The following is an 18,668-nucleotide window of genomic DNA, read 5'->3' as shown; positions in this document are numbered from 1 at the left end:
ATGATATTATTTTGTCATATTTTTCGAAGAATAACTGAAAACATACTCAAATGTGATATATCATGATATATATCGTCATCGTGATATAAAAAATTCCATATCGTGATATATGATTTTTTCCATATCGCACAGCACTAGTCTTAATAGTGTTAATCTTTGTCCTGGAAACCTACCTTAAGAATAATCTGATCCTGATTCTAAACTTAAATATAATAAGGGGCGGGGCTAGGCCTGAAATAATAAAAAAAATGTTATTGTCGATATTGTCCCTGATAAAATTGTCATTTTAAGCCATATTATGCCACTGATTTAATGTTAACATAATAATAGTAGCCATAGTAAAACATATATATATATATATATATATATATGTTCATATAATCATATAAAAACATTTGATTAAAACCAGTGCTTTTACATTTAGGTCAGCAAAGAATATTGAGGTCATGTACATTTGTATGTAATAATTAATTAAATATAAATAAAGTAAATATTCTAGGAAAACAAATAAAAAAATAGGCTGTTTTCAGCATAATATCACAATTATCATAATTTTTAACATGTAAAAAAGTTATTATAGCAATATTACTTGTACATATTGTGTATAATGGGATTTGTCACCCCTAATTAAGATATGTTTTGTTAAATATTGTGATATAATGTTTTACCAAATCGCTCAGGCCTTAATTAGATTCATATTTTCATTTATATTCTATTTTCTTCTTTTTTATATGTATATTTGATTATTTATATGTCCTGACAGTTCTGTTCTGTCCACTGTGCTGCTCTAATATTGCATATTTTTAAGCTGTGTGGCTATTAATAAAGGATTATTTTATCTTAAGTTTTGTAAGAAAAAAACAATTTGTAATATCAAGACCATTTTGTTCATCCAGAGATAAATTAGCATTGTTTTTCTATGGTTTTCTTAAAAAATCAGGACATCTCTGTCCTCGAAATGTATTAAAAACAAGCACAGGCACACACATGCATGCTCCAGACCACGGACACTCTTTCATACCCACCCCAGTGCCAGTACACATTAACAGACTGCACATTTATAGCTGCTGTGTGACAATCCTGAGCTTTGTTTATTAAGAATGCCTGTTTGGGTCTCTGAGGCAGATCTCCAGAACATGCAGGACAGAACAGAGGCTTTAATAGAGCATCCCTAAACTCCCTCAAATTACCCTCACCCTCACTCTCTGCTCTTTTCATGTCTGTTTATGACGGGGATATTTCACAGTTTTGTGGTATCGCTGGGCATTTTCTGCATGTTGTGATGATTCCTCTCATGCTTCAGTGGCGAGAGTTTGTGTAGGACCAGCTGAAGACTGGCTTTTATTGTGTAAAAGCATCTCCTGTCTGCCAAAACACCCATTTTATAGGAGAATCTGCATATATGGGTCATGCATATGCCATATTACATATGTTTCAGGACTGCACGATATATATATATCATTTAAGCATCGTCATCGTGATGTGCGCATATGCAATAATCAAATCGCAGGTTGTGCGATGTCACTTAAGGCAATTAAATCAAACACGTTATGTTGAAAAGTTGGTTTGATTCTTGACACAAGAAGTAGATACACAGCGCTGTCTCTGTGTCTGTGTCTGTGTGAGAGACAGGCTGCTGCTGCCCGAGAAGCGTAAGGGGAGGGGGTTTAGGATTAAACACGAGGTAACTGCATGCATGGCCTCCATCCACATGGTTGGGCTAGTGCTTGAAAGGTGTGCAACTCAAGTCCAGCACAGTTTTGTAGCGCAGATATTTCCAGTTACAGCTGAATTTACCATTTTAATCAGAGATAAACGCTCATATTTACCTTTTGTGACAGCATCGTGCTGCTCACTAGCCTTGAGCCTCGAAGTTTCTTTGTTGTTTTATCTTTACTATAAACTTATTAAACAAAAAAAAAGAAGAATTCCTAAATAAATAACCTTACTTTCCTTTTACAGTTACATGCCGGTCAAAAGCCTATGCTGCTCCTGGCTCGAGGCTTCTGGAGTCTTCTATGCGTCATTACACTTATATAGTGGAGTTAGCTGTTTTCCTCTGGTTTTGAGAGCTCAGCGCTGACTCAGCTCTTGATCGGTCCGGATGCGAGACGTCATGGGCCATGCATTGTTTAATATCGTATAATATTGGATATCGTAGAAAAAAGAACATTTGCAATGTAAAATGTGTCCAATATCGTGCAGCCCTACTGCTAAGCCGTTTTTAAAGGTTGATGATCTTGTCTTCTGTTTACTGGGAGTAAAAGAAAAAAGAAAGATAGATTGATTAAGAGAGAGAGAGAGAGAGAGAGAGATAGTGAAAGTGAGCATGAGTGCAAGCTTGTAGTCTGGTAGTAAAGATGGTAAATAGGCTCTAATGTCATGTTGTGCCTGAGGCCGCTGACCCCGCTGTGGTATCGTGGTTGATTGATGCTGTTTTTGCTGTTGTTTGGTCGCAGCGTTCGGCTGCTGAAGCACATTACACGTCCTTGTGCTGCAATCTGTGGCCTTTAGCATTCCGGTGACCTCTCTGACCTTTGATCTCCCCTTCACCATGCCACTGACCTTGTCTGTGTGAGTGTGTGAGTGGGAGTGTGTGCTTGTATGTGCAGAAAGCGCTTTGTGCACACTTCAAAGTGTCTGTGTTCATCTCATCGACTCTTTTATGATGCTGTTCTCCAGTTTCAGTGGAGGAATTTACATCTGACTGAGCCTGTATTCATGATGACCAACTAGTGATTAAGAACTGGGTATTAGATAAGGCTATTTATAGATCCTTAATCTCTGATTCACTTTGTGCCTTAATTTCAGGACTTTTGATTGATTTATGAGATTTTCCTGCTGTCTATTAAATTTTAGTAACAGAGGTTCATTGACTAAAAAACATATCATATCGTATCATATGCAATAATATGGGCAACATTTTTAAATACAGTGAACAGGTATATTATATATATTATTATACCCTGAAATATTGTGCCATAACACCTATTTTACATCAGGGTTACATCAGGGTACTACTTTAAGGCTGTTTTTTGGCAAAATCAAAATTCACACTGTTCTCATTTTACATTATTTATCTACTAGAGACTATATAATAGAGATTATATCTGTCCAGTGTCATTTATTTTACTTTAATCCTGGATATATGTAGATATTGAATATTTGGAGTGCATTATTATTAGTATCATGACATTCTGGATCATTGACTTCTGTTACAAATCAGATAAAATTCTTGCATTTTTAAATATCTCAGTTAGGAGAGTGCAATATTATATCATATATATGCAATAAAACATTTCATTTTTATTTTGTTGCAGTAGTGTATTCTTGAAATACATATTTTTTTTTTATTCAGTGTTCTGTCATATCGCCAAAAGTATCGTTAGTGTGGAAATATAATAAAATATTGTGATATTTTATATATTTAGGGCCATATTTCCGTACCTCTAATAGGCAGATATCTAACTGATTACATGTTTGATCTGACTAAACACTGGTTACCCTATCATACACCCTGTGCAAGGCATAGTTGTCATAATGCTCATTGCTATCTTACAACCCATCAACAGTCCGTTTTCACCCCTTGCGCCCTGTGCTGTTAATATAGATATATAAATAAATGTACAGTTTTCCCTAATAAACTTCAATCCATTCCAATTTAAACTTCTTGTTGTGTTTTTTTAGTCTATGCATGTATTTAAATTCATATTTTTTTGTTTTTGCCAGTTTGCCTGGGTACCACAAATGGGCTGAGTTTCACGGACAGCTCTGCTCTGCACTACAAAAACCTGAAGGCACGCTACGAGAACTGTGAAATCATCATAGGAAACCTGGAGATCACCCTGATGGAGCGAGACTTCGACTTCTCTTTCCTTGGAGTAAGATTTCATTTCTGTTTAATATTATATTATTAATGGTGCTGTATATGATTCTCTATTGCACAACACATACATACAGGAGTTGGACAATAAAACTGAAACACCTGGTTTTAGAGCACAATAATTGATTGTGGTGACGGACAGTTCTGGTGGAAACAGGAGAGTTGAGGAGCACATTGAATTCTGTGTGATTTGATCAGCCGTGGTTTTATGTTTTTTATTGGATACAATCCGGGTTAGCACCCGAGCATCCCTTTCAGACAGCTTCCTCTTACAGCGTCCACAGTTAATCCTGTTGGATGTGGTCGGTCCTTCTTGGTGGTATGCTGACATTACCCTGGATACCGTGGCTCTTGATACATCACAAAGACTTGCTTTGGGTCTGTGAGAAAAAAAAACTTAGAAAAGCACAGTCCAAAGCTTAAAAATCAGCGGACTGACGCTGAAACACCACAGCAAAAGTACTAAAGTCCAAAATCTCAAACAAACACACAACCAGGCAAAAGTCCACAGCACAGGAAGTTGTAAATAAATACAGGTTGAGTTTGCAGTGAAAGATACTGGAAATACTAAACAAACTGATAAGATAAGTGAGTGTGTGAGGACTGGCTGAGGAAATGCAGAACAGGTGTGTGTCACCAATGCAGTTTTAGATTCTCAGGTGTCGCGAGTAGAAACAACAGTGTAACTTAAGTCACTTTTTTGGAGTCAACTTTCAGTTCTTGCAGAAAGCACAGTGCTGGCCAATAAAATAGCTTGTCAGAGAAGTTGTGTTAAGATGGGCTTACGTTACGCAACTTCTGCCCTGATTTTATTAAACACAGTAGGCCTGTCATGATAACCAATTTTGAATTTTATGTACAATATACAGCTCTGAAAAAAAAAAAATAAGAGAGCACTTCAGTTTCTGAATCAGTTTCTCTGATTTTGCTATTTATAGGTTTATATTTGAATAAAATGAACATTGCTGCTTTATTTTATAAACTACATACAACATTCCCAAATTCCACTTAAAAATATTGTCATTTAGAGCATTGAAGAGCATTTAGAGCATTTGCAGTAAATGAGAAATGGCTGAAATAACAGAAAAAAAGATGCAGAGCTTTCGGACCTCAAATAATGCAAAGAAAACAAAAAGTTCATATTCATAAAGTTTTAAGAGTTCAGAAATCAGTATTTGGTGGAATAACCCTGGTTTTTAATCACAGTTTTCTTCATGCATCTTGGCATCATGTTCTCCTCCACCAGTCTTACACACTGCTTTTGGATAACTTTATGCTGCTTTACTCCTGGTGCAAAAATTCAAGCAGTTCAGTTTGGTGGTTTGATGGCTTGTGATCATCCATCTTCCTCTTGATTAAATTCCAGAGGTTTTTCAATTTGGTAAAATTAAAGAAACTCATCATTTTTAAGTGGTCCCTAATTGGAATAAAAGGTATTATTGCCATTTTAGGACCATATTTTGCATTGGATATGATTTGTTATCTGATTTGTGATCTGTGGATCTTTTCAGACTTTAGTCAATTAAATACAGATACATATTCGTTTTGTCAGAATGTGACATAAATGTGAACGCTCAGAATGAACTTCATGCATCTTTTACTGGAACTAGTGTTGTGCCAAATTCTGACTCACTGCCAGAGTCCACACATGCATCACACAGCAGTATACAAGCAACAGTATATGCTTGTCAAATTTGTTGTTTCTGTTCATTTATGACTGTTAATATTAATTATTTATATATATTTGAATATATCTTATATATTCACAACAAACAACAGAAAATCACTTTAGAGGAGTCAGACTCATTCATGTCGCATTCTTGCGGAACAGTGTGGCAAAACAACAGAGGTGCCATGCATTAATGTGTCACTGTGTCCATGTGTTCCAGTTCAGAGACATATCAATTCAAATTACAGAAAGATACAGACCACTTATATTAAATATGTGAACGATAAGAGCTAAATCTGATCTGAAGTGTCTCAAATCTAAAAAAAGATCCAGTTTGCCATATCATAATGTGAAAAAATTAGCGCACATTTTTTAGATTGAACGTGTAGTTTAAGTTAAATTAAAACGGATTTGGAATATTTCAAAAGCAAACACTTTATACTTAATATTTTCTTTCAGAACAGCAATTAAATAGTTTTAGAGCATCTGCATTACAGTGAGTTCATGCCACATCAATAATTGCTTGGCTTCTGTCTACAGGGAATCCGGGAAGTGACTGGCTATGTGCTCATCGCCACAAACCAGTTCAGCCGGCTGCCACTGGGCCAGCTCCGGGTGATCCGTGGCAGCACCCTTTATGATCAGAATTGGGCTCTGTCTGTCTTCCTCAACTTCGACGGACAGACTGGACTGGAAGAAATGGGCCTCACTCATCTTACAGGTCAGAATGAGAGAAAGAGAGAGAGAGAAAGAGAGAGAGAGAGAGAGAGATGCCAGATTTACCACAAGTGCAAATAATGATGCAACACATTGGCTGATTGTCTGTTTTATCATTTTTTACACTATTTTTTTTTTGTGTCTTACAGAGTAAATGAGTAAATGATTCATAACTAGTACACATAAGTCATGGTTCAGTATGCATATGGTACAATGTGAAAAGAAACGACAAAACTCAAGACAACCCAATTTTAAAGAGACATTTTTGTAACTAGGGGCGGGTTTTCGTTTGTGATGATGACATCATGGACACGTGGCGTCAAATGTCCATATTTTTTATGCTTATGAAACATAAGCACTCCCTAAGACAAGCCCTCCTATTAGACTTACTAAAAAACCTGCTTTATTACTCTATGTGGTGGTGCTATAATCAAATGAATAAAGTAATAAACCTGCGGTGTACAATATTGAATGTTTAATTCTGTAAAACTGACACCAATGAATTCATAATAATTCCTGGTATTTACTTATTTATTTAGGAGTATTTTATCCTCTTTAGTAACCATCCTCTTTTAGATGCAGTAAAGTATTGTAGAGAATTGTCTTTTGATATTTCCATTATCCAGAATCACAAAATTGTGACATCATTTTCGTGGGCAATGTATCGTCCTGAGTGATAGGTAGAGAGGGAAACCCCTCTCTAGTAGAAAGTCTTCCATGAGACATTTAGTCCAATAAAAGCAGGATAGACTTTTTTTAATACCCTTGATATTGGAAAAACAATGAGAGCACTATTGTACACCCTGCACAAGGTGCTTCTTGATGCTCGTTGCTATCTTACACCCCATCGACAGTCTATTTTAATGCCTTGAACCCACACAGTTAAAATAGCATTAAGAGCATATGAAAATAAATCTACACTGATGGGTGTGGTGGTCTGGAAGTGAGGTGTGTTCAGGTAAATATTTGGCGTGTTTCTTGTATCTTGGTTGTGGTAAATACACATGTGCCACTTACTGATTAAAACCCTGACAACAGTCAACAGTCAGCTCCAGAATAAATAGAATAAAGAATAAAATAAAGCATCGCGCCAAAGTCATTGATCACCTGCATCTTAAACGGAATGACAACTGGCACACTGATTGGTTTATTTCACGTTACACCCAAAATTAAATACACCCGTGATTAATTAATTAAGAGAGTTAGTTTATGCCTTTTGCATTGTGTTTCGAGCTGCACAAGGCATATTTTAGAGTCGTACAGTAGAGCAGGACAGCAGGGCTGTGACATCACATGTACGTTTTGCGGTGTGTGTGTGTGTGTGTGTGTGGGGGGATTGTGGAATCTGGTGTCTTAGCAGAATGTATAGACACGCCCGTCACACAATGTGTTTCAAAGAAGCTGAAAGGAAAGAGGACGGCATGAGAAAAACCCAAAGCGGGCGATGTGTGTGTGTGTGTGTGAGTGTCTATGTTTTCAAACACACCATTCCCACATCACACTTGTGGTTTACTGGCAGTGAGTGCGTGTCGAGGCGAGTCGAGACTACTGGCAGCGATGCGTGGAAAAGAGTCATCATGTTTTTTTGCGATTCTGCGTTTTTAATTTCGTCTAAGAATTCCTAAAAATCATATCAGTATCTCTTACATGGAAGAGCAAATGTTCTAGTCCTGTTTTACGTGTCAGATTGCTTAGTTATTTTGTTATTTGTTATTTTGTATAACATAAAGTGTGACATTTACAGCTTACAGTGAAATGCAGATATTTCCTTTGCTTTGAATAGTTAGAAGTGAGAAAAAGACTAAACTTTTTTTTTCTGAAAGGCTTAAAGTAACAGGGGATTCTTTTCAATATTATTATGTTGGCTGGTTGGCTGCTGGTTTTTATTCTAAATAACCAGCAGCTCACTTTTGGCAGTGTGGGCAGTGTGCCAAGTCCTGCTGGAAAACAAAATCCGCATCTCCATAAAAGTTGTCAGTAGCAGAGGGAAGCATGAAGTGCTGTAAGATTTATAAGAACCAACACTGATTGGTGGAAACTTCACACTAGACCTCGAGCAGTTTGGACTGTGTGTCTCTCCACTCTTCCTCCAGACTCTGATCCCTTGATTTCCTTTAAATAAAATGTAAAATTTACTGGTGATCAGTGATGGTTTGTTTGGAGAGACATGTCTGATATCTGCTGGTGTTGATCCACTGTGTTTTATGATCAAGTATAAAGTCAGTGCAGTTTTTGTTTTCCCACAAAATCTTACAGCACTTCATATCTTACAGCTTCCCTCTGCTGATAACAAGTTTTATGGGGATGCGGATTCATTTCATTTTCCAGCAGGAATTTTTTCGTTCTATATTGCTATATTTCCTGATGCTGACAGCTCTTTGTTTCTTCTCACTCATCAGAGATCCTGGCGGGAGGAGTGCAGATTGTGAATAATAAATTTCTGAGCTACGTGCCCTCCATCAACTGGAAAGATATTGTGAGTGACAGCAGCGTCCGAGTCGAGATCGATCGCAACGGACCAGAATGTAAGTACATCTGTGAGTGATTTTACTAAAACCCTGTTTATACCTGGTTACTCAGGATCAAATCTGGACAAAACCAGGCCACATAAAATGTTTGAAGGCCTCTGCTCAACAATTTTAACAGTTCCTTCTGATTACTGATACACTTTAGCTGTGACAGATTGTCTTAGATTGTATTCGAACTTCTTAAACATCACCTACCTCTGCTCTAGTAGGTCCTCATTGTGCCAGTTTGTGCTTGAGCCTATAGCACTTATTTTGTTGTTGATTTGAGATATGTGACAACAATACTCTATGCAGTTATAGCAGGGTAAATACAGTACATTTGACAAACAAAACTGGTGATAAATGCATGTGGCTAAGATACAATCCTTGTGACCAGGTGTAAATGCGGTCTATATTTTTATTGTTATCATTTTAAACTTATATTATTTGTAAATGCACTTTTTTGTTTGTTTGTTGATCTATGCTCCTTGCTCATGTGCATTCTCTCTGCAGTGGCGTGTCATCCTGACTGTAGAGGACACTGCTGGGGTCCAAATAAGGATCAGTGTCAGACCTGTGAGTATATCGCCCTCACTGAAGTGCATCATGTCATTTTTATCTGTTAGTACTGTACTAGGGCTGCACGATATATCGTTTAAGCATCATCATCACGATGTAAGCATGCGCAATAATCACATCGCAGGATGTGCGATGTCACCTAAGGCAATTAAATCAAGTTTTGATTCTTGACAGAAAAAGTAGATACACAGTGTTGTAATATTCTGTGTGAGCAGTGCTGTCTCTGTCTCTGGGTGAGTGACAGGCTGCGACTGCCTGAGAAGTGCAGGGCGGAGGGGTTGGGTAACCACATGGACTCCACATGGTTGGGCACGTGCTTGTAATCACAGCGGCAGACAGCCTGTGGAAAGCTGTGCACCTTCGTTCAGCACAGTTTTGCACAGATATTTCCAGTTACAGCCAAAATCATGTTTTAATCCCAGAAAATGCTCTTATTTACCTTTTGAAAGGTCATTTGAATGTTCGATTAAAGGGACGATTATTGTTGTTTTGTTGTTTTGCTGTTTTCCTCAGGTTTTTGAGTGGTCGGCTGACTCTAAAGCGCTGACACAGCTCTCGGTTGGTCCAAGTCTCTGCCGCGAGACAGTGCTCGGGTGGGGACGGGGCTGGTGAAGTCACGGGTCCTCCATTGTTTAATATCGCGATACATATATTTAAATCATCTGCAAAAAAAAAAAAAAACAGTATCGTGCAGCCCTATAATGTACCTTCAGTAATATACTGGGGAAGTTTATCCTGTTATAAAGCTCTTCAAAGTGAAGCATCTGTAGCTGACCTAATGATAAAATACTGTTCAAATTAAAGCTTCTCTGATCTCTGTGTGTGTGTGTGTCAGTGACAAAGACGGTGTGTGCGCCGCAGTGCCACGGACGCTGTTTTGGGACCAGTCCTCGAGACTGTTGCAACACAGAGTGCGCAGGAGGATGTACAGGACCTCTAGAGACGCACTGCTTTGTAAGTGCCAATGCTGTCTTACCTGTTTAAAGGTGTTGTTTAGCCTTTTTATATCTATTTTCTTCCCTTGCGTAGTTTGTTTATCCCATTTTCTCACTAATTTGGAACTCCCAAATTTTGGAATTACCCCACCTATTACCCCAACTACTTATTAGGGAACCCCCCTATCTCTAATAATGTCCACAACACTAAATTTCTGGAAAAAAATGGAAAGATAACAGATGCCTGTGCTGACCGATCATTACACTATAAGCCAAGTGAGGAGAGAGCGCCATCTACCCACCTAGAAAGAGCAAGGCGAATTATGCTATCTCGGACTCTGGCCGCTGATGCCAGATGCCGCTGATGGTATACTAAAGGTCCTAAAGGTCACTAATGATCCAAGACAGTATCCAGTATGTGTACACTGGTGGTGCAAAGGTGGTGTTCAGTATAAACTAGACAGTGGTGATGTTTCCCATTCTCTGATGTTGGGATCACTTCAGGAAATGTCTATAAATTGCAGGGTATGCGTGATGTCTCTTACATTTTCAACACTGGTTAAGATTTTTTAAATCCTGTACATCTAGGCTTCTAAGAACACAGATACTTTATCCTGTATAAATCATTAATACCTGTCAAATCTGGTAAAACTAACCCAGCTTGAGCAGTGGCTTCACAGCATTATCTGTAAGATTTTGGAAGCGATCTAAACAATAAACCGCACACTTTTAAAGGCAGTTTACAGGTTGAGAGGTCTTTGACTCTGCATGCTTGTGTTTTGACTCAGGCGTGCCGACACGTGAACCATTCGGGAGCGTGCGTGCCTCACTGTCCCCAGCCGCTCATCTACAATAGGCAGACATTCCAGCTGGAGCCCAACCCGGACGCCATGTACCAGTACGGATCAGTGTGCATGCCCAACTGCCCCGGTAAGCACAGAGGGTGGAGAGGCTGAAGGATTGGCAGTATTGCAAATATATCTATTAAAACATTATAATTTGAGAAACTCATTGGGAAAACTATTAACAAAGACACACAGTCACTGAGGCAGCCAATGAACGGTGAAATGCTCTTTAGCCTGCTAAACGTGAGTAAATGAGGTAGAGAATGACTAGGATGAGTGAGGTAGGTGAGTGAGTTGACTGAGGTAAGGGAGGGAGCAAAAGAGAGGAGGGCAGTGAGGCAGTAAATGAGGGAGGGAGGGAGGTAGTGAGGGGAGAAAGTTGAGTGAGGCGAGTGAAACCTCTACACCAGGGGTCACCAATCCAGTCCAGAAAGGGCCGCTGTGGTTGCGGGTTTTCATTCCAACCAGGCACGGGCACACCCTCTATGGGTGGCCACCTGTTTGGGGACTGAGACTGAGGCTGATTGAACAGGTGGAATCAGGTGTGCCACAGCTTTGTTGTAATGAAAGCCTGCACCCACACCGGCCCAATGTGGACAAGATTGGTGACCCCTGCTCTACACCTTAAACACTCAAAAAAGCCACACTATTATCGTATTTGTCGCACTGGAATGCGCACTGGATAATAAGGCGCACTATCAAAAAACGTCTATTCTCTGGTCTATTTCCATAAATAAGGTACACCAGATTATAAGGTGCATTATGAAACACTAATAAGGAACAGGGGTGTCGCCATGTTTTCCTTCAAGACATTAAGAAATGTATTCAATTTAAATGTTTCAGTCTCAGTTTTTGCACTGCTAGAACTGTGGTTATGGTTGCCTTTGTAAAATGTATCAAATTTTCTCTTATTTTATCCCATTCACTCAGCATTGTATACTCTATATGTGACAGTACGTACTCATCTCTCTCTCTCTCTCTCTCTCTCTCTCTCTCACAGATCACTTCGTGGTAGACGGCAGTGCCTGTGTGAGCAGCTGCCCACTAGATAAGATGGAGGTTGAGAGGAATGGCACAAAGCGGTGTGAGCCGTGTGTTGGTCTCTGCCCAAAAGGTGAAGGGTGCCCATCCACCCACAGCAGACTTTACACACAGCCGCAGTATTTAACAAGCGCTGTGGTTCATAGACTGGTATGAGTGAAGTAGAGTGAGGTCATGATACTTTTCATAGATATTCTTAGGAAAGACACACTCAAGACCCGTTCAGTAAGGAGAGCTGTTTTTGTATGGGGGCATTCACAGTTTTTGTACATAAAAATGTAGTTTTCAAAGGCCGTCTTTTTCTGCCGAGCTTCAGAGATCAGAGAAAATGTTATCATTAGTTATTAGGCTAATGTTTTTGGCTAATGTGTTGTTTCAGGTGTATTTTTGTTTTTAGCTTGAAATATTATTTTTAAAGGAAGCCTGAACCATATTCCAGTTTCTTTGAAGTAATGAAACTTACCAGTCCTGCTTACAATTTTTATAAACATTTCCTAACTTTTAAAAAAAGCTTTTATTGTGGTTACTTTGGTACTCAGACACAACACAATATATATAGATCAGTTAATCAATAATCAATTGCTGATGTCCAACCATCTGGGTCTCACCGCTATCACCACCAATCAGCTCTCCCTTTTGCCCCACCTCTAAACCCATACATCACCCAGTGCCCCTCCCAAACTAGCCAATTTTCCCATTTTCTTGAGAGCATGGATTGGGTTCTTTACCAGGCAGGGTCATGTGAAATAGTGCATGAAACATAATATATTCCATATTTTATGCCACAACACCTATTCTAAAAATGCCATTGATAATTCTATGCAGCCGATAGACTGCATAGACTTCAAAACTAGACTTGTCTGTTTTTATTGAATAATCCTCCTTTTTTTCTCTCTCTCCGTTTCTCTCTGTCTGGCTCTGTAGTGTGTAATGGCACAGGAGCCTCTGACAGGCAAACTGTAGACTCCAGTAACATCGACACTTTCATTAACTGCACTAAGATCCAGGGCAGTCTTCACTTTCTTGTCACAGGAATTCACGGGTGAGTATTTATCATCCTCAGTGTTGAGGGTTCTTAGCGGTTAGAGTTCTCCTTACAAACATCCTGAGGCACTAGACTGGTTTTCACTGCTTATTCAGAAAGAAAGGTAGCATGGCAGGTTTAGTTGGCAGTGCAGTTATAAAAAAGGTGCCAAAAAGTGTTCTTTGAATTAAAGCCATAGAAGGATCCCCTCTTGTTTTCAATTCTTGTGAAAGTGAGATGTTTTCATTTTAGATACAAAGAACCTTTAGAAATTTAAAGATTTTGTAGAAGGGTTGAAAATGTATGATTTAAAGCAATAATAATAATCATAATCTACATTTTAGCCTAAGTGGGGCAATCTAGAATTTAACACAAAGCCAGAATCAATCAAAATCTTGGGTGGGACAACATAGAGTCAAAAACAGAGGCCAAACAATCAGAAACTCAGTTTTAGCAGGAAGTCTGACAGCATATGTTCAAACACTGAGCCAGAACCAATCAGAATCTCCATTTTAGCTTGAGTGGAGCAATCTAGAGTTCAACACAAACCAGAACCAATCAAAATCACCATTTCAGCTGGGGGGTGGGACAATGTAGAAGTCAAATACAGAGCCAGAACCAATCAGAATCTCCATTTTAGCTTGAGTGTAGCAATCTAGAGTTTAACACAAAGCCAGAACCAATCAGAATCTCAATATTAGAGTCAAACACAGAGTCTGAACCAATCAGAATCTTGGTTTCAGCTAGGGGTGGGGCAACATAGAGTCAAACAATAAGTCAGAACCAATGGGAATCTTAATTTTAGCTTGGGGTGGAGCAATCTAGAGTCAAACACCGAGCCAGAACCAATCAAAATCACCATTTTAGCTGGGGGGTGGGACAATGTAGAAGTCAAATACAGAGCCAGAACCAATCAGAATCTACATTTTAGCTTGGGGTGGAGCAATCTAGAGTTAAACACAAACTGAGAACCAATCAAAATCACCATTCCAGCTGGGGTTGGGGCTGTAGAGTAAAGCACAAACCAGAATAATTCAAAATCTCTGTTTCAACTTGTGATGGAACAATGTAAAGTCAGTCACAAAATGAAAATTGTGGATAAAATTTCAGTACCAATATCCAACTAATGCAACCAATGGGAGATTTTCATTATGTATTGTGTAAACTATTAAAAAGTGTAAATTATTTATAATACTTGTTAATGGAAGGTTTTTAGTTAAAAATATTGGTAAAAAGAAAGATCATCCTCAGTGCCAACATGATTCATGTTTAAATTTTTTAATTTTTTACACCACTCTGAATTTTGCAGGGACGACTATAATAAGATTCCTCCATTGGACCCCAAAAAACTCAAGTACTTCAGCACTGTGAGAGAAATAACAGGTAATTATATAGTAATAGCATTTAATATTATATATAATATTGTAATTATTTAAACACTTCTGTGTATATATAGTAGGTTATACTGTACTGCATGTTGTTAATATAACACATTGGTATTTTTTATTTATGTATTCGGACACTATCACACATTTATATGTTTACACTATATGTATTTATGCTAAAAATGTATTGCATGTCCCGTAGGTGTTTTGGATATTCAGTCATGGCCTAAAGAACTCAGTGATCTGTCATATTTCTCCAACCTCACCACTATACGTGGAAGATCACTCCGCTCGTAAGTGCTCGTCTGTGTGTGTGTGTGTGTGTGTGTGTGTGTGTGTTTTGTCATTCTGTTGCATCCAACCGTCTGTAGCATCAGCTGTTTTCCTGTGAAATGCTTTTTTTTTTAAATACAGGCTGTTTATATGATGATAATGTATGTTTCCCTGTATGTGTGGCTGTCTGCTAATGCTAATCGTATACCATTTTGTTTGTTTATGTATTTGATCAGATGTGTTCCATAGTCTGTGCATGCATCTCATGTGTTTTTTGTATTTATTCATGTTTGTGTGCATCCCTCCTCTCCACCTCACCACCACCTCCTCCCCTAACCCTGTTCCCACATCAGCACTAAAAGGTATGTAAAAATATATAAAGCTGATCTAAACCCTTTTACTAAACATTGCATGGCTGTAGAGCTTCCAAAAGTCCCAAAATCTCTCTTTCTCTCCTTTTTTCTCTTTCATTTTCTCAAAAATCAGAAGAAAAAACACATTAAAGCAATGTTTCTTACATTTACATGATTTTATCTGATTACAGACAGTATGAACCCCATATATTTAATGTATTATCTGCTCATCTTCATTTCATTGATCATTAAAAATACATTCCTGCATTTTAGACCTGCAACACATAAAAAAAACAGTTGAGATAGAGATTGTTTAAGCAAATATATATCTGAAAAAAAATAATAATCAAGATTTAGTTCAAAAGCAGAATCCATGGAAGGCTAAGTCTTTAAGGAGAAAGTATATTGGGGCAGTAGTAGATTTCCAGTTTTTAACAAATGCTAAGAAGACTATATCTTCTGGAGATCGCTGGTTCGAATCCCGGTCATGCAGCTTGCCATCATCTGCCGAAGCCTTGAGAGAGCACAATTGGCCTTGCTCTCTTTGGGTGGGTACAGTAGATGGCGCTCTCTCCTCTCATCACTCCTAGGGTGATGTGGATCAGCACAAGGCTGCGTCTGTGAGCTGATGTATCAGAAGAAGTGGTGCCAAGTTCTTGAATGGGCTCAGAGTAACATTGGATGGACCATCATACAGTGAAAATATATATTGTACTCTGACAAATCAGTATTCCAGATCTTTTTTTGGAAAAAATGGACACATTGATCTCTGGACCAAAGACAAAAAGGATCATCCAGACTGGCGTGCTGCGGCATTAATGCAGAAAAGTGCATCAATATCTTAGAGCAACATATGCTGCCTTTAAGGCAACATCTTTTACAGGGATGTTCATGCATTTTTTCAACAAGACAATGCAAAACATGCAAAACTTGAAATATAGTGGGTTCATACTGTAAGCAATCAAATAAAGTCATATGTATTAAGTATATGTATATGTAGTGTTTTTGCTCTGATTTGGCGTTGTAAAAACACAAAAAACTACAATCTGGTAAAATATTTTTAATAGCTCACTGAGAAGTTATTATTGTGTATTTTATTAATTATTCAGTAATTAAGACACACACAGACTACACACATTACACAAACACTCATGCATTTTCTCCAGCATGAAATGGGTGTCTGTGCCTTTGTGGAAGTATTGTGAAATACGTGTCCTGATTATTTAACACGGCGGTTAAGAGCAGAAGTTCAGACTTGTACCTGTGGAGGGGCCGTGAACAGGTCATGCAGGCAGACGGATCCTGCAGCGTCTGACTGACTGCCTTCCTTATGGGAAATCCACCTGACTTGACTAATCTGTATTTTCTCTTCGTCCCCGCTCTCCCGTGACGCCGTGCCAACTTTTCCCCTCTCTCTGTCTTTTCAGGCCCTTCTCTCTGTTGTTAATGAAGGTTGACTCCCTCACGTCGCTGGGTCTGCGCTCTCTGAGGGAGATAAATGACGGCAGTGTGTATATCAGTAATAACACTAATCTGTGTTATCATCACACCGTGGACTGGGGGAAGATTTTCACGGGCAATCGACGCCAGCGCAGGCTCAACTACAATGACATCAAGTTTAATAAACCTCAGAGCCAGTGTGGTAAGCCAAGTTTTAGAAGATGGGCAAGGAAGAGGGGTGTAGAGTTGCATCGGGTTCAGGCTGGAAGTTCAGGTGTACCAGTTTTTTACTGGTTTTATAATTGCATATATAAAATTGTATGCTATTGCCCAAAAACAAACATTAGTAAATGAATCTTAGTAGGATAAATGTGAATCCACGGATCATATAGGAGGACTATGTTGTTCATTAATAATTACAGACTATAGTTATATAGTTAAAGACTATGTAATAGTTAGAGCAACTATTATTATTATTATTATTATTATTATTTTGGTGGTGTTTTTCATTCTTAGCACTGCAGTGATTAGCACTGATTAGCATTTTGATGGTGGTGTATGAGGTGTTAGTAGAGTGTGTTAAGCTGGTACAGTTAGTGAGTGGATCAGATACTGCAGCAGTGCTGCTGGAGTTCTTAAACACTGTGTTTAATCATCACTCACTGTTCTCCACTCTCTGTTACACACTACTGCACTATATCTATAGCTGCTCCACCTTGTTAAAAAAACATCCAACTATTTATCCGGGACCTGACGAATAGTGCGACATGCGAGCGTGGCGAACCTGAAAAAAATAAGAGAGCACTTAAAAATGATGAGTTTCTTTGATTTTACCAAATTAAAAACCTCTGGAATATAATCAAGAGGAAGATGGATGATCACAATCCATCAAACCACCAAACTGAACTGCTTGAATTTTTGCACCAGGAGTGAAGCAGCATAAAGTTATCCAAAAGCAGTGTGTAAGACTGGTGGAGGAAAAGAACATGATGCCAAGATGCATGAAAATTGTGATTAAAAACCAGGGTTCATCACCACCCAAATAATAATAATACTAGCTGCTCTGTGATGGTCTTTTCTGTGGGGTTCTGCTATTTGATACATATATATACATGAGAGATTGGTGTTCTTTTATCTAATTTTACTCTCCTGTGTGTGTGTGTGTGTGTGTGTTTGTGTGTGTGTGTTACAGAAGAAGCAGGTCGTGTGTGTGATCCACTGTGTTCAGATGCAGGCTGTTGGGGCCCTGGACCTGAACAGTGTCTGTTCTGCAGGAATCACAGTCGGGATGGTACTTGCGTGGCCCAGTGTAATATCTACTCAGGGTTAGTCTGTATGATTGGTTTAATTAACTTTTAATTGGCAGAACTTTGTGTACGTATATGTGTGTGTGTGTGTGTGAGTCACAGGTTCTGAACCATTGTCCTATAGTCCTCCTGAACTGCACACTGTACTGTTTCATACTCAAAACACACCCACTTTACCTCAGAGAGAGTCTGTTAATTAGCTGATCACTGAGTTCAGAAAAAACAGTGTACCCAATGTGCTGCAATGTGCAGTTAATCTACACTGATTTCTCTCCTGAAAATTGTTTATTTGGGTAAATAAAGTGCTTCTGTTTAGTTACAGCAATCTTAGATTTCCAATATTTTGTCTAATGGTGAGTTTTTAGTGAAGTTTCTCCAGCACTAAGGCGGATAGAGCTATTTCAGACAGAGCTAGCACTGTGGTTAGCGGCTAATGCTAATGCTAATGCTGCTGCACCCAGCCTTAGTGCTGGAGAAACTTTACTTCAGTGGAGTGGCTTAACCTGATTGGCGCATCCTCACTTTACACTGATATATCATGTGGTTTTTAACGTGTCTCAGACCACGTCCTGAAGAGATCATTTGAATGGTTACATTTGTATCTGAGATTGAAGATCGAAATATACTGTCTTGGTGTTCGAAATGACCAGGTTTAAACGGGATATGTATGTAAGCTAGTCCTGTCGAAAGCCAACTTTAGCTTCAGTAGA

At 38.6% G+C, this 18,668-nt stretch overlaps 1 protein-coding gene across 1 annotated transcript in view; it reads left to right on the top strand.

Annotated features, from left to right (window-relative positions):
• The window catches only part of erbb3b (erb-b2 receptor tyrosine kinase 3b), a 42,847-nt gene that overhangs the window by 9,769 nt on the left and 14,410 nt on the right, over window positions 1–18,668 (top strand). Inside the window, exons 3-14 of the mRNA XM_022677130.2 lie at window positions 3,730–3,881; window positions 6,093–6,273; window positions 8,669–8,794; window positions 9,290–9,352; window positions 10,191–10,309; window positions 11,079–11,220; window positions 12,136–12,249; window positions 13,101–13,218; window positions 14,510–14,583; window positions 14,788–14,878; window positions 16,639–16,853; window positions 17,844–17,976. Coding sequence (XP_022532851.2) covers window positions 3,730–3,881; window positions 6,093–6,273; window positions 8,669–8,794; window positions 9,290–9,352; window positions 10,191–10,309; window positions 11,079–11,220; window positions 12,136–12,249; window positions 13,101–13,218; window positions 14,510–14,583; window positions 14,788–14,878; window positions 16,639–16,853; window positions 17,844–17,976 — 1,528 coding nt within the window. The remainder of the gene's footprint in view (window positions 1–3,729; window positions 3,882–6,092; window positions 6,274–8,668; window positions 8,795–9,289; window positions 9,353–10,190; window positions 10,310–11,078; window positions 11,221–12,135; window positions 12,250–13,100; window positions 13,219–14,509; window positions 14,584–14,787; window positions 14,879–16,638; window positions 16,854–17,843; window positions 17,977–18,668) is intronic.

This window comes from Astyanax mexicanus, chromosome 13 (assembly GCF_023375975.1).
Source record: "Astyanax mexicanus isolate ESR-SI-001 chromosome 13, AstMex3_surface, whole genome shotgun sequence".
Taxonomy (NCBI): domain Eukaryota; kingdom Metazoa; phylum Chordata; class Actinopteri; order Characiformes; family Acestrorhamphidae; genus Astyanax; species Astyanax mexicanus.
Note: the sequence above shows the minus strand (reverse complement) of the source record. Positions and strands in the feature narration are given on the sequence as shown.